We start from the raw sequence: 22341 nt of genomic DNA, 5'->3' as shown, positions 1-22341 counted from the left end.
AAGCTAAAATAAAGGATCGCTACACAAGGACTGAGATAAAGACAGTGTGCCTGGAGATTTGAGGGCTTGGACTCAGACCCAGCTAAATAATCTTTGGAAAGAGCTAGAGAACTTGATATGTTTTTGTTGGGCTGTTTGAACAAAGTTCGTTATGTCCTTCAGTTACAACTCCAAAATCAAAGCACAATCAAGCTAATGTGCCTCAGGAGAAGAAACTAAATCAGAGAATTAAAGCACAACCCAGCTGTCTTGATTACACTTCATAGACTATGACTGGTCCTAGTTTAGAGGTGACAGTCAGCTGACAGATTCTTGGGACACAATCAGAAAGTAAAGATAATTTCAAACCCTTTATTGAACATCTTTTAAGCATTTACATCCATTCATCACCATCCTCTAGCTCAACAGCATCATGGTCATCAGAGGAGACAATTGCCAAGTAAACACAGCTATTTTAAGCAGCTCTGCAATTTCATTTAATTCCACTGTTGCTCATAGTTTGGGCTTTGCACACTCCTTTGCCGGCGACTTCAAAGGCAGCACCCTTGTAGGTTGCAACACACTGGTCGTCTGTGCGCAGGTCTGGTTGAACCTGCTCCCACACTTTCTTTTTGGGGTTCAGCTCCTTATCTGGTTCACCTGAAATTAAGAGGAAAGTTAGATGTGCCTGAAACTTCACTCCACGTTAATTCTGTTATTATGTGCTACGTTTAACCAGAGGGCAGTTCTGTTTTTCCTTTCTGTGGCAGTTTTAATAAACTTGTGCAGTAACTCATGGAAGACAGATTAGAAAACATGTTTCCCCTTCATTGATTTTTAATAGTCAATATAATTAGAAAATAATTCTAAGAACCTAAGGCTGATTCAAAGTGTGAGAAAATGACCAACACTTGAGTCAATTAAAATTTTATGTTCTCCACATGAAATGTGTTTTATCAGAACGTCAGCCTTTTAAAAACAGCCGTTTGTTCTTTAGTCATAATTCAAAACATCAAAAAGGAATTTCTCAAAATCTGAACATATGTCAAGGGAACACAATTAGGTAAGGTTCTTATTTCATGACTGCTCTGTTCATGATGTCGTATTTGTGAAATTTCATAGCTTGTACTGGCTGGTTTTTGTCTGTTGTCATGTATTTCTGTTAATCACAACCATCTCCGTGTAAAAGGACGCCAATGTGTTTCATTTCCCAAGGCTGTGATTTCTGCTGGTTTACAAGAGAAGAGAGGCAACAATCACTTAAGATCAGAAGTGTGAAAGAGGTTTCAATGAACAACTTGTGTACCACTATAAGCTCAAGCAGATGTCTGGACCCCCATGAGGCGGGGGACATGCAAGTGATTACAGTTATGCACTCACAATAGCAATGTTTGCGGAAAAAGATTACAAGAATTGGTGTCGCCCACCTTTTTTTCTTATGTTTTAAGGACCCTCAGTTTTAATTTATTGTTAAATTAATGAAACACATTTAAACAAAAAACAACTTCACCCCTTTGTTTTCAAATTTTAAAGCAGTATTTTTAAAAAATGGCAAGAAATAAAAAATAAACGCCTCTGGACTTAAACAGCTGCATAGAAGGATGAAGGCTTTGCTGTTGCAGCAGAGCTGTGGGTACTTAGACCATAGTTTCACCTTATATCATCCTCTTCACTGCTGTTACAGGAACTCCCAGTATGGCTACTGCCATACCTCATGGGAAAGGACAGAGGCATTTAATCGGACTGGTTCATGTCTAAATAGACAGGAAGTAAAGTGAACATGCCCCCCCAACAGGACAACTGGGACATTTAATTTTCCATCAACCTTCAACAAGATTAAGTTACATTCCTAGCAATGAGCGCTGATTAGCTAGCTAAATCTGCAGTCACAGTCCATTTAGCCACCAGCAAACGAACCGAGGAGCCCTCTGGTGAGAGCTTTGAGATGTACCTGAAAACCTGTCATGATCTGTGTCTTCAGAAACATGAATGTTCAAACTGCTGGTGTTGTTTCTGGAAGTGAAAAGGTTCAATGGTGCCCTTCATCTCTCAAAGACATGAGGCATTTTGTGGGCACAACAGAAGAAAATATTCTCAGGCACTAATTAGTCAAGATAGTCACTGACAGTAATGTGATGTTGAAGGAAGTTTCCAAGAGTTCATTTGGGCTAGAAATCCCAATGATTAAAAAGTTTCTGACAAGTTAAAGATGGTGACGATGTTACAGCTTACCTGGGAAGCCCTGAAAAGTAATTCTGTCCCCTGGTGATGTTCCACTTGGAGGATCAAGGATTTCAACTTTGTCCGGCGAGCTTGCGCACATGACCATAGCCTGAGAAACCACGCCTCTCATCTTGGCTGGCTTAAGGTTACAAAGTAGGACTGCCATGCGGTTTTGCATCTGCATGGGAGATACAAAAGGTGGGCACATTGTTTAGATGCTCCTAAATCCTTAACAGAGAAGAAAGCAACTTATTAACCTCTTCAACAAGGCTAATTTTTTCTGCCTCCTGTCCAAAATGATATACCTGAAATAAATAAAGTATAACTTTAACTACAACAGCTGTCTGTATAATCTTGGTCTCAAGAGAAAGCTGAGACATGTGAAATTACTATACAAGTGTCAGAATCAAGACATGTAATATGTGTAAAGTCACCTGAAACACAGTAAAAGATTTAAATGGTCATCTCCTCTTAACAGGAGGAATGCTACATGTTGGATTGGTGCTTCCTAGTGTGTGCAGAGATCGTCTGTTTGGCATGTATCTCACGTTGTCCCCTCCACGTCAAGTTCAAGCATATGATTAACAAAAGAAATAAATTATAGAGACTTTCATAATCCAGAGACAATGAAGCAGAATCCAACCTAACAATGTACAGCAACTGTATTCATGAGTATATGTTTTCTTTTAAAAAACCAAGTGAAGCAAACAGGAAAACATTTGCCTTTTGGGCCCAGAACCCTCTGTGGCTTACCAACATTTCAAAGAACAGAGTTTTTCTTTTCTTTTTTATTCAAAAGTTGAGAAAAAAGAAGAAGAAGAAAAAAAAAATCAGCATTCCATGAGTTGATGTATACCAGATATTACAAAATAATAATATCTCTCCTTGCATCTTTTAAGAAATTGCTACCTAAATTAAAAATTACTCAAGCAGATTTCACAACCTGTTGGTCTTAGCTTTCATTTTTCATCCGAGGACAGTTTTGGCAAGTGGTTTTGTCAATTTGAGCAATATTTCACTTGCACAGTGCAAGCATGTCCAAAAAATCATTCATTCATCATCTAGTCCAAGACTTGTATAATTTTTTTTTTTAAATGTACTCATTATTTATCCATACTCAACAGTACAAACAAAAAACCAATGTTTTATCACCTCATATTTTACTCCTTGTTGCTTGACAGTTGAATAGGTTGTATATCTAAAACAGTTAAACAGAAAGTCAAGCAGCTATTTGACTGTAGATTTATTGACTGTGAGTTACTGGTACTGACACCGACAAGGACTTTAAACTGGAATTAAGTGTGCATGACTTACTGTCAAGCCTTTAACACAGAAAGCCACAACATACTGTGGGTCCCAAAGCAGAAGAAATGTTTTTGCTATATAAATACTGTGAAAGTACCAAAGCACTCAATTCATGGAGGAGTGCACCCAGCTTTTAGTGAGGTCACAAATACACAGTTAACACCCCTCAACCATGGCCTGAGTATAATGTCTCCTTGTGCTGCTGGCTGCAGTCTGCCATCATTACCTCCTCACGACTCCACTTCTCCTGACTTCAACTTTCAAAGTTTTCTAAGCTATTTATAAAGCCCGGCAAATCTATCAGTGCTGGCTGAAAGAGTGACCAGACTCAGACTTCTGAGGTACTCATTTAACCTGTTAACAAAAATCCCCGTCTGAACCTCTGTTATGTGTACCTGGTCCACCGGTATGTGCTTGACTAGTCCGCTGACAACCGTCCTGGGAGCAGCCTCTCCCACATCGACCTGCTCCACATAGAGGCTGTCAGCATCCGGATGCTTCTCGGCTGTGATTATACGACCAACACGCAAGTCCAGACGGGACACGTCCACCTTGGCTTCCTCCTGGCTGGGCGCTGCCTGCTTCTTCTCCACTTTCTCTCCTATTGCCATCCAAAGAGGAAAGGTCTTACTTTTGTGTGCAAATACACGTCACCATGAAATGTTTGTAATTTGTCAAGTTCACTGGAATGAAAGTTGAGGAAAAGTTTCCCCAAGAGACACATCTGTGACAGGTTTCATGCTGATATTGTTGAGCATGCTAATATTATTAAATAAACTGGCATCTCCCCAATGAATATCACAAATACTACAGCAGAGTTGAAATAAGTGAGGGCATCTAATTTAATTTTGTCCCATGACTAAAAGCAAAGCCTGTCAATAACTAACCTCACGGTTAGCATGTGTTTGATGTGATTATAGAATAAAAACAGGTGCAGTTTTCATCCTTTACCTGAGTCTGTACTTGCCCAGAAAAGTATGAATTCAACCCATTGTCCTTAATTTTATTACATGGTGTGAATATGAAATGGAAGGCAGATGGCTCTGTCATTAGTTGTCTGAATGTGAGAACTGCCAGATACTCCAATTAATCTGTCAGAACCGCTTTCTAAATGACAACCTTACAAACACATCCAGAACTGACTGCTGCCTGTATGAGCTCAACAAGCCTATTAATTAGCTTTAAATGGTATATCAATAAAACCGATTAAGTGATTTAAGTTATATGTAATGGATTTTCTTGTTCTTTGTGATAAATTAGTCACAAATCAATAATATTTTCAATGTATAATGGGGAAAAGAATTACATACATGCTTAAAATATTACACAATTCACTAAATGGATTAAGTTGGTGATGGTTGGTCATAAAGCCTTATTTATTTAAACATTTCTCAATTAAAAAATTGGAGAATAAACTAAAATATTTAAAATTTTTAACTGTGACTCTTGATTAATTGTCTAAAGTTGACAGTAGGATAACCTGGTACAACAGAGTAGTTTGAATCAGTGTGTGCCAGGTTTCAGCACCCCAGTGAGGACAGAAGCCAGATTACCTGTTCAGGTTCAGAGAGAAAGACTTAGATAGCCCTGCAGTTCATCACAGTCAATGCAGTCTTTCCCATTACGGTTAATTGCATGTGGTGACACATTAAAACACTGATCACCACGCAGCTTACACGCACCAATTCTGATATACTCAAAAACAGACGCACCTGCACAGCACTAGTCTCGTTTTATCCCGTGCTGCACACAAACATCCTGCAGGGTAGAAGCTTTCATCTCATCACACCCTCCTCACTTCAGATGTACAACTGTGCCATTTCCACATGAAAATATAAAAGATTGAAACACTCATTATGTGTCATCGCTTTGAAAACTGCTGCCTATCAGAACACGGGGCTTCGACGTGCACTTCAGGTGCGCTTCCTGATTTCACAGCACTTTTTTTTCTCTTTGCAGGGGGAAAAAAACATGAGACTTCATGGTGCATTAATGTACACCTTGTAAATTCAGGGCTTATCGGTTACACATTAAATTACTTTTTTGTTTATATTGAGGGAGCAGACTACTGCAAAAAGTACAATTAGATACCTGCTGGGGTTGTATGATATCAAGAATATAGTATGTATTCCACTATGAAAGGTCTTTAAAAGCATGATTTCAACTCTGATATCAGTTTTATGGACAGCACACTCTTTTTTTTTTTTCTTTTTTTCTTTTCTACCACGCACCTTTTTTCTCTTGCTTCTTCTTTTTACCCTCATCTTTGGGAGGGGGGCTCTGGACAGCAGCAGCAGCAGCAGTAGTAGCAGGGGGGTTTGGACCAGAAGGTTTGGGAGGGGTGGGTTTGGAACAGATTTCAGCATTGGCACCACCTGATGGCATGTCAATGTCTCGTACTACAGAAAGAACAAATAAAGAAAAAGCTTAATGATGCACTATGACATACTTAAATCAGCAATGCTGTAAAAAAGGCCTGACAATAGCATCATTGCAAAACAGGGAGAAAAATGACATTCCAAATACACAAAAACTACATCTTTGTTTTCCCTCTTCACACACATACAGTAGGTGAACTTCTTCAACATCACACAACAAAATGATACAGGGGCAGCTTTATTTACACACCCAGTGGGAGGACTGTTCCCCTGTTGCAAACAGGTTTGATGGGAAAATGACACAGTGTCCCAAGTTGATGGAAAGGAGGAAATGGGACCATAAAGCAGGGAACAATAAGCCTTTAGAGAAAAATAACCCCTCATTTCAGGCGCCTGATGTTTGAATTCCCACAAAATCTAGTGCCTGTGTCTGACAAACATCGGTCTGTAGGCACACCACTGTCGCCATAATGCTTTTAATTACCTTAATTCTATGTTGAGACATGAGATCAGGACCTTTCCAGTTTACCTTAAAATTGCAGGCAATAACCTCTTAAAACTCAACATTCCCATTAAGTTCCCTCTTAAGCTTTTTTCTCTCTTTACATTTACACTTTGAGATTACATTTAATGCAAACAAAATGGCTCCAAGAACACAAGAAATTGAGTTTCTCCTGACGAGTTGGGTGCTGCACATATCTGCGTATCTAGAAACACTGGGAAATAACATCAAGAGGATTCATTAAAATCTGACTCCGAATTACATGTTACAGAATTATAAACACTGGACTGGAACTGTGCTCTTCAACACAACATAATCTGACGAAACAACCATTATTTCTAACTGCAGATCTGATAATCATCTTCAGTTGTCACCATTTTTTCCTCTTGGCTGTAGAGCAATTCATTTTAATCGCTCAAAGGCAGCATAGACATAGCAAATAGTCTGCTTTTTAATCTTTAACAAATCAGCAGAAACTTGCCCATATTTATCCATGTCTGGATTCAGCTATTTTAAGCCACCTTAAAGCAACTGAAACGACAGCTCAAAAATAAACATCACAATTATGAAATGGAAAAACTTTGTCACAAGTGTACTGGAACACATTCCTACAGCATAGCAGTTTTATCAGAGATAAATCAGAGATAAATTATTTCTTCCAGCTCCTTTTTATTCCCATATGTCATAAAATGATCTGAGCTGTTTATTCTTGAATGCCAGTATATTTTAGAGGTACAAAAAGTGGCACTCACGTTGTCCTGCTCAGCCTGTAAGGGAATGCTGAAGCCCTAAGGTTGATTTAACTAAAGGTGAGAAGAGCTGGTTGCGATGGGCAACGGTGAAAATAGACATGATGGTAGTACTAACAAGATAAACCACACGAAGGCTCTAATGAGCAAAAAATTTAATTAAATGCTCCCACAAATATTTCCAAGCTCTTTAACAATCTGCAATGGAGGTTTTAGGGGGAATAAAGCTAAACATACCGCCTCTGTGCTTTTCTTTCTCCAGCAGCTGTTTTTTCAGCTCGTCGATGTCATTCTTTAGTTTGGCGTTCTCCATCATCAGTTTCTTCTCCTCTCGTACGCAGGCCTGAGCATCTGTAACATGGAAAAGGTTTGTTACCAAACCACACGGCCAAACATTCTTAACTCCCGTAAGAAACGCTACTAGCACAGTTGCAGGTGGCATAAGAAGTTAACTTTAAAAACAAAAAAAAAAACAAAAACAAGCTGGTTACTAAATTAAAAACTGCAGAAAGTTTGCAAGGAACTTAAAAATGGTAGAAAATAGCATGTAGCTTTCATTTAAGAAATGAGAAAATCCCATTTGTTCCCAACCATCGTCTGAATTTTTTACCTTTTTTTTCCCCAACTGAACTCCAAACAACCAAAGACTTTTTTTTACATAGAAATTTATTAAAATGAAGATACCAAAAGTTAGCATGATTGTTTCTGTGCACGTGTCTTACTGGCTTTCTCCTTTAGCAGCTGAACTTGGTGTTTGAGGTACTCGATGATTTGGTCAGCCTCAGCTGCACGCTGCTCCAGCCTTAACAAGGGATTGTGACTTGACATCTTGACCAATGAGCGAGCTAAAAACCTGAAAGAAAACATATAAAAACATTACATCTGTTCGGTCTGCTGCCTGCGTTTTGAATGTTATGAGTATAAAGTGAGTGAAATTGTAATGTAAGTGAGATCACCCTATTCCTTGCAATAAAGGACCTTGTGAAATCGCAATAGTGTTAAAACAGATGATCCTTTTAACTAGAAAGCTCAACATTTACAAAAATATATTTGAGTTACAAGGTTTGCATTCCAGTATAACGCCACCACAAATTACAGCCTCCAAAATGACCACAGAGTTCAGTCAACTGGTCTCACATAGTCTCAACAAAAACAGAACACTATAATTTCCCCAGCGGTGGTATGTGTTACAGGTCTAGCGTGCAGGACTACATGGCATCCTGGACATTGTGGTGTTAGGTGAAACACATGATCACTGAATGCTGTGCCAAATTCTACCACTGCCCATTAAATGGAGGGAGGAGGACACCTGTAAATATTTAGAAAAATTGGAACCGACATGAGATATAATTATTTCAGGCAAATATGAAAGTTTCAGGAACAGTGTACTGCTGACAGATCCCACAGAAAGTGTTGAATTATATCTGTCTTTTACAGTAGTAAGTGAATACTTTATCCTCAGCTGGACACCGGATTGACTTTGGTGTAATGCCCCTTTAAGATATTGAACTCAAGAAATTACTTCTTAAAGAAAAGAGGAGAAGAAGGATTTTTACGAGGCTGAGGCACAAAGAAGAAAACTTCCTACACACATTTGGGAGGCGCTGGAATACAACAGCTGGCCGAAGATGAAAAACAAAATGTTGGGGAGTCAGGAAATTAGAAACACGAAAGAGCTGGAGTTGATAAAATTAAGGATCAAAGAACTGCTTTTTTTTTTATTTTGTTTTTTTGGGAGTAAATGGAATTGATTTAAACGGTACCAGTGGTGGAGTAATAACAAGACCTGTCTACAAAAAGCCCGATCAAATCATCCTCTAAAAATTGATCATGAAACTGAGTTATGCTTGCAGCATGAATGCACTGCAGAGCTGGGTTTTAGATGGAAATAATAGAATATTTTGACAAATTAAACGGTGCATGGCCTTTCACCAACATTGAGCCTGCCTATTTTATTTCCATTACTGCTCAGGATTATAATGTCAGATTTTTTTCTATGGGAATTTAGCAAGTTAACAACACTGATTCATTTATGTCAACAATTTAAATTAAAATAAAGATAGCATCGTAAGCTGTACAAGTGGTTCGAATCACATATACAAGTTAGCCAACAGATTTTACACAATAATTCCTCCTTTAATGATTGAATCACTACAGCAGAAATATACATGGAGAATATTTCTCAACCAGCCAAACACTTCATTGGAAATTAATCTAAGAGAAGAGTACAGTGTACCAGCACCACCTGAAGGCATCAGAGAGCTCTACAGGTTTTAATTCCAATGAGATGTTTACATTTTAGCCAGAACACATCTAATGGTCTTCCTCAAACTTTCTCTTATTGTGATATAAAAGGGGAAAAAATACTTCAAAATTCTAAAACAAATGGTTGTTTTAGAATTTTGATTCTATTCTTCTTTTTGATTCTATTAATGAAGTTAGCTACAATATGCAACACAGCTGATCTGTCAGCATTGCAGAGCAGAAATATTCAGGTCCTACAATGTGATTATAGCTGCAGTGCCTTACCATACCATACAATACCACCCCATCCCATCCCCTACCCTACCCTACCATACCATACCATCCCATAAGAATGAAATCCTGACATAGTCATGCACTATGCAGCTCTACACCATATTTAAATTCTAGAGACATCAGTTCATTTCAGTCAATTAATTTATATAGCCCTAATTAACAAGAGCTATTATGGCATTTTGTCAAATTATAATATCTAACTTGTCACCTGTACTTGGTTCTCCAAACAAAAGCATCTCCTCTTGATGCCAGAATTTACAGACCCATTTTTATTTATTATTTAAACAGACAAAAAAGTAGGTTAATTTTGTAAAGAGCCAAACATGAAAAACTACATTGCAGATGTAAGGGGATAGTTGATGTGACTCCAGGCCTATTTTGACATCACTGAATCAAGCTAGAGCAGCTACTAAGATTTAGTGTTATCTGCTACGCAAAGCTACCTCATTTTCGTGGAGCCAGAAAACTGCTGTTGCTATGTGGGCTTTTGCTTGATTGATTTTTTTTTTCTCTGTGTGTAAACCTTTCAATGACAGGAAATAGTCAATTTAGCAAGTCCCAGTTTAGTCAACTACAACACATTATAGAAGAAATACTTATCAAATCATAGCCAATGCAAATAATTGCTGTCAACTCATTTTACAAACTGTACTGCACAGGGAATAATGCAGTTTAAATAAAGACTTAGCCGCACATGATACCGCAATAATGGTGCAATTGCCATGCTACAGTAATAAAACATTATTATGCAGTTATTCACAGTAGAACTGACAGCATGGGGCTAGCTCAAATCAGTGCTCAGCATTAGACAACATTGCGTCAGATGCATCGCTCTTCTCGGGTTACTTTCATAAACTCAATGAAAAATCTTTACTTAAGGGTGGCTAGCACTCCTGTAAAGCTTTCTTCACCGGTTATGGGGCTTCGCTAACTACCTACAAAACAACAATAGTTAAAATAACCATTAAGACGTAACGTAAACTTTTTTATACTTACATGAAAAACTGTGACCCCAGCACGTTTTAGTGAGAGTCCAAACAGGTGCTGTCGTCTTCAGATCAGCTAGCTTACAGGCACCCACCGGCTAGCTACAGCCTGTCATTCAGGACCCAGTTTATAGATCTGTGAACCATGCGGAAAAGAAATGTTCGTTTAGCTTTGCCAGCTATATTTTCTACAGATCAAACATAAAGCTCAAGGGTAAATGGCAATTGCCTGATTATAATTTATAAACTTTAAAAAATACTTTTGGAAAAAAAAGAACTCCAATTTAAAACAACATGACTAATTTGAAAATATTTTTTTCAATGGTTTACAAGGTGTAATTGATCTAAATAAGACCGTTCACTGCTCTGTCGCACAAAAATGACGTCATTGATCACGTTCACCCCGCAAAAGCAGGAAAAGAATTGATCTAAAAACATTTTCATTCAAATCAGTTCACGTTTATTGTGTCGATACGAGCATGTAGCATTCCTATTAGGGACAAGAAGACTCATTTTTTAAGGTAATGCTGATTGCATTATTGACTTCTCATCAACTATTACATCTGTTTACATGGCATCTGTTTTTAACTTGCCTCCAGCAGAGAGATGTAAATGCATCTTTATTATATTGCATTTTCAGCTATAAATTTGTTATAATAACAGTATGGTTGGTTTCATACTTGCGCTAATGATGGTATTTGTCATGGTTAAGTTTAATAATACCACGCTGATTATCAAGCTTCGCATACAACTAGAAACACGTATTTGTCAATATCAACAGAGGAAAAATAATAATCGCCTCGGGTTTCTTTTCAGGTGTCACAGTGCTTTTCAACAATGTTTTCCTTCAACGCCCACTAGTAATTTACTTTTCAGTAAATTTGGTGTTCTTCTGATATTGTTTTTCTGTCCCATAGTTCATACAGCTTCAGTGTTTGATTTTGCAACTTGAGACATTTGGGGAAGGCTTTATTTTAACTAAAATTTTGATTGTTTACTTCCCGTACCTCGTAATTTGCCCGACTTCATGTCATAAAATTGGCCCTCTAAATCATCAGCTTGTCTGTTCATTTCCACCCCAACGAGACTGTTAAAGATGTTTACCCCTTATCAGCACCTGTGTTCTTGATCAAATAAATCCATGCAACCTCATGCAACTAAAAACATGGATGAACTGTAACCTTCAACTTTTGAACTTGGACAAAACAGAAGTTATTCTTTTTAGTCCTAGAAAGCTCTGAGATTCACTTTGAAACCATTTGGTTACCTTTGATGGCATTAATCAGGCATCCCGTTCTACTTTGAGGAACCTTGGAGTAGATTTTGACCAGATTTATTTATTTATTAGTTCACATATAAAACATGATTCTAAAGTGGTGGTCCTTGATTTATGTAATATTCCCAAATTCAAGAGTATGCTTTCTCAAAGTGTGCTGAAAAAGCAGTCCATGCATTTATCTAATCTAGTCTGGACTACTGCCCTCTTAGCTGGGTATCTAAATAATTCCCTTTAAGATCTTTCTGATGGGCTGCAACACTGCAGCTGGAGTACTCATTGATACCTCCAGCAGAAATCCCATTTTCCCAGTTTTTGCCTCTCTACGTGGGTTCCTAATGAAGTATATAATAGAATTAAAAATCCTCCTTACCACAATTAATGCTTCATCTTAGATTATGAAGTTATAGGTTCCCTATAACATCATAGAAGCTCTTTGCTTGTAGACTGCAGGCTTACTTGTGGTTCCTAGAATTTCCTGGTAATAAAAGGCAGAGCTTTTAGTTTTTGGGCTTGTCTTCTGTGGAACCAGCTGCCAGTCTGGATGTGAAATGCTTACAGCCTCTCTGATTTTAATACTAGGCTTAAAACCTATCTGTTTAAAACAACTCATGTTTAATTATATTTGTTGTTATTATGTTTAATATGTTTTAATATGTATAAATAAAGGTAAATAGTTTGATTGATAAAATGTCGCTTTTCTCAATGTTTTCACAATTTGTTCATAAAATACACTCTCACCAATGTCACTTTGTTTTAAGCCAGTTACATAATGAGGCCCCTAAAAGATGCCCAGCTGGGAGCCTTCACCTTTTTTGCCTCAGCTCTCCCACATGATGTCTGTGGAAGCAATGGCCTCCCTCTCACCCCCAATTCCATCAAAATCCTTGGACGTTTCCAGATCCTTAAGACCATCACGCACCCCAGACTCTGCCAGTATGTGGACATTTCCAGAGGAAAGCATGGTATGACTGTTGTTATACTCTATTATACACTGCATTATTTTATCCTCAGAGTTAAACTATTCACAAAAAAAAAAAAAAAAAAAAAATTCCTGCAGTTGCATATCTTAATTATTTCTTCTTGCTGCTCTATAGAACGACTGACTGTTGTTGCTGAGCACTATGCAAGCAGTTTAAGTGGTTTCAAACAAGGACAAACAGTCAGGTAAAATTATCATCATAACCCTTTAGCATTAAGGTTGATATACCCACAACCTACAGTATGTGACAATGTTATTTTCTCATTTCACTTTAATTTCTGTTTTTACCTTTAAACATTTTAATGCTAATAAGAATACTGTGCTTCATATGCAGAGCACAATAAACACTATAGTATGTATTAACCTTGCCATCTGCTGGTAGTGGATTTGAATGGTAAAAGGTCTCACTAATAATTTTAATAGTTTTTGATAACAGTGATGAGTCCATCTGCATGTTTAGTCCGACACCGTCAGCACATGGTTCACTGAAATCTCTGTTTGTGTTAGCCCAGACAAGGTGCTGCAAATAGCCTATGAAGTTCTTGAAGGTCTGGAGTTTATGAACAAACATGGTTTGGTGCACAGAGCCCTCAACCCACACAATGTGCTCATGGACTGCAAGGTATTTTTTTCTCTCAGATTGATCTGTTTAAGCATCTGTTATTAGAATTTGGAGTTATTACGTCCCGGTTTACTGAAATGTTGCTGTGTAAAACAAATAAAGAGAATACACAGAGTTAGTTGCCTCATTCACAAATGCTTAATTAAAATATTTATTTCCCTATCATAGAGACTCCTTTCTCTGAGCTCAAGATGAACGGAGACATCTGGCTTTTTTAGCACATGGTTAAAAAAAAAACAAACAGATTTTTGCATTGTTTTTTGTTGGTGTACGTGACCTGACGTTACAGAGAGCCACCACTGATGGTGTAGATTAAAAAGACAGATTGGATGTGTCATCATCAATCCAAATGCTGCACACACTGCAACTGCTTGTCTCCATGTAAAAGGGTTGGAATGCTAAAGTGGCCTGCCTGCAGTCCAGACCTGTCATCTGCTGAATAAAAGAAAATGGCAACAAGAAGTCAGATTTACTAGTGCGGATATGAAACATTAGACAGAGCGCCGGTAGAGCATTATTAGCCTGTGTTTTTATTTTTGTCTGTCCATATCAGATGACCTATAAAGCTGCTGATGAGACTTTCCTGTAAACAGCAAAGTGAAAGAGTTCTGTACTTCTAAGGTACAGCAAACGCAGCGTGATTTGAAGTTATGAGTAAAGATCATACTTTAGATAAAGATGATAAGGCTGGATAATAAAACACTGAGCTTGGCCTTTGATGACAGATCATTCTGGCATATTTTCAGGCTTTTATGGCTCCAAACAAAGCAGTGAGTTGGCGGCCACTTATAACTTAAATCCAGGAAAACATTTTATTTTGAGAACTACATCAATTGTTTTCAATTAATTCCAACCTTTAAAAAAAGAGGGAATGCAACACAATACCTCTTTTGAAACATGTTGCTGGTATCAAAATGTGCATGTTTATTTTAAAACTAATAAGATTATCCAGTTTGTTATTTCGTCTGTTCTTATTTTCAGTAAAATACTGGACTTCTTAGGAAATCATTAAATTCTACATTCAGTTTTCATCATTTTATACAGCATCCAAATGTTTTTGGACGAAGTTGCAAAAGGAAAAAAGATTCTTATCTAAATGCAAAGCTGTCACTTTGACATGGATTTTGTTTTTGGATTTTTGCAGGGGAATGTCAAGCTGGCAAAGTTTGGCCTTTATCACATGACCGATCGTGGGGCTGATGTTGATTTTCCCATTGGGTTTGTCATTTTCTTCTCATTCATCACAGTTAACTGTCTGTCAAAGGTCAAATAGTTCACTTTTAAAAACTTGACAGAAAAAACCCATAAATATTGCAGACTGATGCATCCTTCACAGAGACGGGACTCAGGGTATTGAATAGTTTCCTGCTTTAGGAACTGTAACAATTCATCGTGCTTTTATCCGCATCCAAAAGCTTTTGTGTCCTGTCAAGCATGTCTGGGTAATATCCTTTTGCAGATTAAGAAAAAGAATGGTACATACCCATAACATTTAATAAAAACATCTGGCATGGAAAGCAATAACTGTTACTGTCAAGCAGCTCTGTAGACGTTACTGAGAAACAGCTGTTTCGACATTTTTTAATCACAGAAATGCTAAACGTGCCACCACTTTGCATAGAATAATTACATGTCTTTCATCTTAAATCATAGCTGTCAACAAATCTTAATATATTAAACATGATGCAGAAGCGACTAAATATAACAAAACTCCAGCTAATCTAGTAAATGAAACAAAAACCGATGATGCACCTGAGCTGTTTAACCATTTCAGTTTAATTAGCAAATGCAGGGTATCAGTAGAAGTGTTATTTACATGCTGACGAGGTGATATATACTTCTACTTTATCCTGTTGACCTCAGCTACCCATCATACCTCGCTCCAGAGGCGATTGCCCAGGGCTGCTTCCATCCCACTGATCCTTCACATGATGAAGCTCCTCTGCCCTCAGGACCAAAGACTGATGTCTGGTCGCTTGGAGTTTTGCTCTTTGAATTATGTGCAGTAAGAAACATTCATAAACCTCTTTATTTATAGAAATGACAGTCATTGAGGACTTTATCAAAACTGATGGGGTTTTTACCTAAAATGCAATGAAAATTTAATTATGTGAATTACTTTTAGGGGAGACGACTCCTGCAGAAAATTGATATAAGTGAGAAAATGAAATTCATTTTAACCTTGGGTGAGTAAAAAGGGGGAGATTTTCAGTTCTCAATATGCTATTGAGCTCAGTAGGGATTAAGCTGTGACCCTGTCTCATTGGCAGGCTGCATGGATGACATTGTCACTGTCCTTGCTGAGGAACATGGATGTTTGGACATTATTAAGGTAAACCACCACATACATAACCTTAGTCTTAAAATCACTTTAATTCTTTGGCTTTTCTGTAAAATTAGCCATATTATTATTGACTAAATATATTCAAGGTTTGCAATGGTCTGATATATTTATTATAGGATTGTACAGGACTTTTATCAAAAATGGAAATTTGGTGATGGCTCTGCTTATTTCTCCCAATTTGTGTTTTATAAACTGTTATGTTTTGCAGAATTTGTTGGATTTTTATATCAAACTATTAAACAACAGTGTTTCTAGATGTTTTCAAGTATTTCAATGCCTTTTTGCATGATGATGAGGATAAATTTTAGCTTTATTGCTAACTTTACCACCGTGTTGGACCAGAATTGAAGTGCATCTCACAGAACGCTGCTGCAGAAAACTCTGTACAGTTAAAATGTATGATGACATGGTAAAAGGTTTACGGAAATTAAGCATAAAAATTTGGTAGGTACTTGTGGATTTTTTAAAAATGTATAAATTAGTGTGGATATGATTATGAACTTGCAATGATTTCAGATGTCAGTTAGTTAATGTACACACACACACACACACACACACACTGAACATTTCTCAACACATTATATAAAAGTTCCTGATCCATAAATCCTTCAGGTCCATCCTTATCTTGAAGAATTGGAGCAGCATGATCTTTTAAAAGTTTTCAATTACAAACGTCTAATTATGCAAAACCTTACGGAGGTTTTTTTTTTGGCTTAGCAGATTCAGAAAGAGAACTTTCCAGGCTGAGTTTACTGTGCAAAAACAATTTTTTTTTTCACATTTATAGGAGCTGCCGGAGAATGTTCTTGACTTATTAAGGAAATGCTTGACCTTTCATGCATCTAAAAGGTAAATACAGTTTCTGTTGATTGTCACGTCGTGTTTCAGAGCATTTTCTTACAAATGAGAGAGCCTTTCAGGGTACACAAAGATTACCAAGTTAAATGATTTACAAGTTTATAGATAAACAAGTTTTATAATTTAACCTTCAACTCAACAGTAAGCTGTGCGCTTGTGGATTTTTCATTGTTATGACTCTTATTTCTTTTATTTATTTATTTATTTTTTGTTTATGAATCTGCCCAGGCCAACCCCTGCAGAGCTGCTGCGAGACCCTGTGTTTAATGGAATTTCGTGTCGGTATGCACCTTTCCAGAAGCCTGTCAGCTTGTTTAGCTCCTCCCTGCGCTGTGCGCATCTGGAGCTCCCAGATGACATCAGTGACCTTTGCAAAGGTCCCCTCCAGCTACACACAAATCAAAATGCAAACTTACGCTGACAGCTGCTAAACTGCAAACACTACAACCATGTACATAAATACAACCATGCACACTTTTATTAAAACCCTCAAGAAGACATTTTCTTAAAGCTGAACTGATTATGTTATAGTATCTTTGATTAATTGTTCCTCTTGATATCTAAAACAACAGCATACTGATAGAAGTATCAGAGCAAAGCAGAATGTTACTAAAACTTCCCACGCCATGCAAACTGTCAGTGATTTTCAGTAACATTTTTATTGTATGTATCTAAAAGTTCAGTAAAGCACTGTTAATACCAAAGAAAGTTATGTCTTGATTTTTCTGTGAATCTTTTACTTAGCTAGCTAATAGATGGGCATTTTCTAATATATTCTGTTCTGTCATACATGCCTGTGACAAAATATTTACCATTTCTTTTTGTGGCGGCTTTTAGATGACGATGAAACCTACTTGTCGGAGCGGGGTATAGATGAGGTGTACCATTTGTGGTGTCTGGCTGGGGGAGACCTTGAGAAGGAGCTTACCAACAAGGGAATCATCCAGTCCAAACCTCCAATCTGCACTCTGCCTAAGTATAAAATACCAATACACAAACACACAAGAATTCTGCCCCTGGTGTCGTCCACAGCTTCACCTGTTTACTTGTTTTCTGTATAGTTTTGTCTTGGAGGATGGGGAGTCATTTGGCCAGGGCAGGGATCGCAGTTTCTTGCTCGATGACACCACAGTGACGCTGTCTCTTTGCCAACTCAAAAATGTAAGACCATTTTTGTACCATACTGTTAAAATCCTGTTTCCACAAAAAGTCATAAAGCCTCATAAAACAGAACAATGATTTGCTGATTCAGATGAATAAAACAAAACAAAAAAACTACATGTTGAATACTGAAACTGACATATATGCTGATTCTTAAAGATCCACTCACTTTGAATTTGAAGCTTAGAGCATGTTGGACATTTCTAACAACAGCTGGGACAAGGACATGTTTATTGTTGTGTTTTATGGCCTCTTCTGTTCCCACACTGCAAGGTTCCTCTCTAGCACAAGTCTCTCTTCCATTCTGCTGCAAGGCAGATGCAGAGAAGCTCGTCCACGCCTTTGTCTCCTCCAGGCTAGATTACTGTAATGCACTCCTCATCAGGATCCCTGGCAAGAGCATTCAGAGACTGCAATACATCCAGAACAGCGCTGCCAGCATCCTGATGAGGGTGCGCAAGCAAGACCATATCACCCCCATCCTGAAAACTCTTCACTGGCTCCCCCCTCACCCACCAGTGCATTCATGGACATGCCCCCTTCTTACCTACAGGACCCCTCACACCTCCTCACGCACCCTCCGTTCTACAACCACAAACACCCTCCAAGTTCCCAGAGCTAAGCTCCACAGCATGGGCGATCAGGCCTTTTCAGCTGCTGCTCCAAGACTGGAACATCCTACCAGACCACCTGAGAGGCCCACAGTCTTCAGATGTTTTTAAGCGAAACTTGAAAACCTTCCTTTTTAAAAAAGCCTTCTGCTAAATAGCATTTTATAGACTCTTTTTATTCCTGTTTTCTGTAGCACATTGAGATTCCCTGTTTTATAAAGTGCAATACAAATAAAAAATATTATTATTATTATAATAATTATTATTATTATTATTATTATTATTACCAGTTGTTCTGATATAAAAGCAAATAGCTTTCCCATTTTTGTGTGTTTTTAAGTTAAATCAAATCAAACTTTATTGATAAAGCACTTTTCATACAAACGTGATGTAAAGAGCTTTACATAATTGATTTACAAGTGATGCATTCATGTATAAAGAGTCTGAATTTTTTGCTGTGTTGCTGCCTGTCTCAGTCTCAAAATAGCAACTACAGCTTAGAAAGTTAAGTTTCAGAGTAAGAAGTTTTGTTTATTTTTTTATTTTTATTTATTTATTCATTTTTCAGAGACTGAAGGATGTAGCTGGAGAAGCCTATTACCCTCTACTGGAAGATGAGTAAGCCTCTCCATCATAAACTTATTGCTGTCAACTCTTTGTCTGTGTCATTATTTTTCACATCCCCCCGTCATTTATTTAAACTTGAGTAATGTCACACTCCTTTTTCCTCTTCTTCCTCCAGACAGTCGAGTTTGCCGCAGTCCAATAGCAGCAATGAGCTGTCGGCCACCGTCACGCTGCCGCTCATCATTCGTGAGAGAGACACAGAGTACCAGCTCATCCGCATCATCCTCTTTGACAGGCTGCTCAAGGTCAGGACTGCATACAAATTTGCGTGTATATGCACACAGACTTAGAGCGCACACAAGGAATCGAACATTCAGATTTAGATTTCCCAGGAGAAATGTCCACAAGTGTCAGAGGCCAGCGACACGTTGTTAGTAATGATATTATAATGATGATATTGTCAGAATGGACTTTGGCAATATATTATCAGTTTGATGTTTTTTTTTTTTTTTTTCAGGCCTACCCTTACAAGAAGAACCTTGTGTGGAAAGAAGCCAGAGTGGATATTCCTCCTCTTGTTCGAGGACTGGCGTGGGCTGCACTGTTAGGCATTGAGGTACCAAAAAGATAATAAAAAAATAAAATAAAAAGTACAACTTTAACTGTCTCAATGAGCTCACCTGTCCTGTATCTGTGCAGGGTGATATTCAAGCTAAGTATGAGAGCATAGACAAAGACACTCCTATACCAACCGACAGACAGGTAGATGACTGTGACATACTGCATCATTTAAACGTCTAAATTGGATTTTGCCTTATTGAGAAGTTGCGGATGTTTTTGTGCACAGATTGAGGTGGACATCCCACGCTGCCACCAGTATGACGAGCTGCTCTCATCTCCTCAGGGCCACATCAAGTTCAGGCGTGTGTTAAAAGCCTGGGTGGTCTCCCACCCTGACCTGGTCTATTGGCAGGGTCAGTCACCCATTGCCTCTTTTTCATGTTACTGTCCTTTTTTTGCCTTCAATTTGCAGCTTTATAACTGTAACATATATAAGAGAACACTAGATGGTGGTCATGTCATGTTTTAGAATTTGCCTTCCTCATCCTCAGGTCCATCAATAAGAGGTCACGTTAAATAATGTGATTTGATTTGGTTTCTATTTCAGGTTTGGATTCACTTTGTGCCCCGTTTCTATATTTGAACTTCAACAACGAAGGTAAAGATTTTAATTAAAACTTCTCAAATAGTGCACCACTGTGATGGCTGAAGCTTTTTATTCTTTCTCCTTTCTTTCATTTCATTTCTTACCTCTCACAGCCTTGGCATATGCCTGCATGTCTGCCTTCATTCCCAAGTACTTGTACAACTTTTTCTTAAAGGACAACTCTCATGTCATCCAAGGTGAGTTGTCCACCGATATGCATTTGTTGTCTAACTGGAAAATATCTGGATAGGGCTCTAATCTCAAAAGCAATTTCTTTTCACTTTCTCGTGTTAACAATATACTTGACACTGCATCCAGATTTTTGTTCCTTTTGTTTTTTTTTTGTTTTTTTTTAAAGCTCAGTTGCCACAGCAAGTTGAGTGATAAGTGTTAAACGTGGTAAGAAACTTCAGTTAAGTTAAAAAACAAATTATCATTGGATGGCATGGCGCATCAGGCCGTCAGCTCAATGTTGATTAAATTTTGGCTCCATGTTGCTCCTGAGCTGTGAAAACTAATTTCAGCCTGTGTTAATGGAGTTTGCAGCTGAGCCACATCACTTAGAGATAGGGAAACAAATGAAACTGCAAATGCCTGCAGAGAAATGTCACAACCAATTCTTATGTGACTGATAAACAGCTGCACTGTACATCTCCTCCAACTCTGCAGGGAATTTAACTATTATCATATCTTTCCATGGCTAGATGCCCGAGATGTAACTAATGTTCATCTGTGTGGTCACAGCTATTTAGTTGACTTGTTGACGGAGTTTCATTCACCATTTATAGACAATAGTTTGAGGTTTCACAGTCGATCTGCAGTCACAGTGCAACATATAGGCTTAGCAAAAAAGCTTGCATTATTTATTTTTATGATAAAAAGGAACTATTAAACCACTGTGCATTTGTGAAGTTTCTCTATATGTTGTTATTTTTTGGGTATATTTATGTATATATTTTGTATTCTGTTAGCCTTATTTGGTCTCTTAGGGTTAGTGCACAGGCTGTGTCATAGATTTAGCTCTGACCTTCTGCTCTTTTTTTGCTTTTGTTTCAGAGTATTTGACTGTTTTCTCCCAAATGATTGCCTTTCATGATCCAGAGCTAAGCAACCATCTAAATGAGATTGGCTTCATCCCAGATGTAAGTTAACAAGTGTCCTGCCAGGCCCATGACAATAAGCAGCCGTGCAGGACACACTCGGATTCCAACCTTTATCATTTATTGGAGGCTCTTCAATGTGAATTCAAAGATGACTGGAAATTATTCTTAGTATTTGGCCTCTAGCCAAGGGCAAAGAAAATGACCATTCATAGGCGGCTGTGTGTAACTTTTCATTGTCAGTGACACTTTTTGTTCCATAGCCTCCTTTCCTGAATTTGTGGTCAGGGTCAAGTTCTCCTCATTGTTCATGGAGGATAATTTATACGGCGGCTAATGTCTGCCAGGCACACTTAATGATCTGCCCGGCTTACCTTATTTCTCTTACTTTGTGCCACCTCCTCATGCCCTTCACTTTCCTTCTTACAGCTCTGCTCAATGACAAGGTTACAGTCCGCACTGCCTCACCAGAGTTTGAGTTGGTGTGCTGATAAATGTGCCTCGTTTATGGAGTGGCCTCTGTGACATCAACCAATAAAATGTGTGGTCTTTTTCACAGAGAATGCACGGCTCTGAGCTTCTTCCTCAGAATTGACGTCAGAATTGAAAGGAAGAGCGTGTTCTCTTTTTTTTTTCTTCTTCTTCACTGAATGAAGCCTTATCCTGAACAGATTTTCTTTTTTCAGTTTTTTGCTCCTGCAGTTTGCTGTTCAGGCTACAGTTTGATGTCTTGAAACTTTATGCATGCACATTGCTACTGGCTTTGACTTGCCCTTCAAACGAGACTCTGCGTGCATGTTTTCATTGTTTGCTCAGGATCATACTGGAAGTCTTTGTTGATACAGCTTTAATGTTTCTTTCAATTCCAGTAATTAGACATTACAGACATTAATTCTTTTTGTGAACTTTAGAGAATGCAATGAACTTTTGTTTCACCACCAACCCCAACAGAC

General features: G+C 38.0%; 2 protein-coding genes across 4 annotated transcripts in view; one reads left to right on the top strand and one right to left on the bottom strand.

Moving 5' to 3' along the window:
• Window positions 1–337: 337 nt before the first annotated feature.
• Window positions 338–10942, bottom strand: aimp1a (aminoacyl tRNA synthetase complex interacting multifunctional protein 1a). The gene is made up of 7 exons (XM_041983875.1): window positions 10671–10942; window positions 7859–7989; window positions 7374–7487; window positions 5739–5906; window positions 3903–4108; window positions 2212–2380; window positions 338–639 (listed from the first exon to the last, which is right to left on the bottom strand). Coding segments are annotated over exons 1-7 (957 nt in total). The 5' UTR covers window positions 10673–10942; the 3' UTR covers window positions 338–472.
• A 108-nt stretch (window positions 10943–11050) lies between these two features.
• tbck (TBC1 domain containing kinase) overlaps window positions 11051–22341 on the top strand; it is a 49052-nt gene continuing 37761 nt past the window's right edge. Inside the window, exons 1-20 of one of the 3 annotated variants that reach the window (XM_041983575.1) lie at window positions 11051–11181; window positions 12702–12901; window positions 13034–13103; window positions 13426–13540; window positions 14685–14758; window positions 15404–15545; window positions 15666–15726; window positions 15811–15872; window positions 16672–16733; window positions 16971–17119; window positions 17580–17718; window positions 17804–17903; window positions 19083–19132; window positions 19257–19386; window positions 19599–19697; window positions 19781–19843; window positions 19929–20055; window positions 20250–20300; window positions 20402–20485; window positions 21345–21430. In XM_041983575.1, coding sequence (XP_041839509.1) covers window positions 12709–12901; window positions 13034–13103; window positions 13426–13540; window positions 14685–14758; window positions 15404–15545; window positions 15666–15726; window positions 15811–15872; window positions 16672–16733; window positions 16971–17119; window positions 17580–17718; window positions 17804–17903; window positions 19083–19132; window positions 19257–19386; window positions 19599–19697; window positions 19781–19843; window positions 19929–20055; window positions 20250–20300; window positions 20402–20485; window positions 21345–21430 — 1857 coding nt within the window. In that variant the 5' untranslated portion in view covers window positions 11051–11181; window positions 12702–12708. Of the gene's footprint in view, window positions 11182–12690; window positions 12902–13033; window positions 13104–13425; window positions 13541–14684; window positions 14759–15403; window positions 15546–15665; window positions 15727–15810; window positions 15873–16671; window positions 16734–16970; window positions 17120–17579; window positions 17719–17803; window positions 17904–19082; window positions 19133–19256; window positions 19387–19598; window positions 19698–19780; window positions 19844–19928; window positions 20056–20249; window positions 20301–20401; window positions 20486–21344; window positions 21431–22341 lie in introns of all 3 variants that reach the window. The other 2 variants (XM_041983577.1, XM_041983574.1) reach the window with 2 other exon arrangements.

This window comes from Melanotaenia boesemani, chromosome 4 (genome assembly GCF_017639745.1).
Source record: "Melanotaenia boesemani isolate fMelBoe1 chromosome 4, fMelBoe1.pri, whole genome shotgun sequence".
NCBI lineage: Eukaryota > Metazoa > Chordata > Actinopteri > Atheriniformes > Melanotaeniidae > Melanotaenia > Melanotaenia boesemani.
Note: the sequence above shows the minus strand (reverse complement) of the source record. Positions and strands in the feature narration are given on the sequence as shown.

Excerpts from the sequence above, each read along its gene's own strand:
- aimp1a (XM_041983875.1), bottom strand. Across the intron at positions 7,488-7,858 it reads GCTGCTAAAGGAGAAAGCCA|ATGCTCAGGCCTGCGTACGA; the intron begins GTAAGACACGTG and ends TCCATGTTACAG. Across the intron at positions 2,381-3,902 it reads AGCACATACCGGTGGACCAG|ATGCAAAACCGCATGGCAGT; the intron begins GTACACATAACA and ends TCTCCCATGCAG.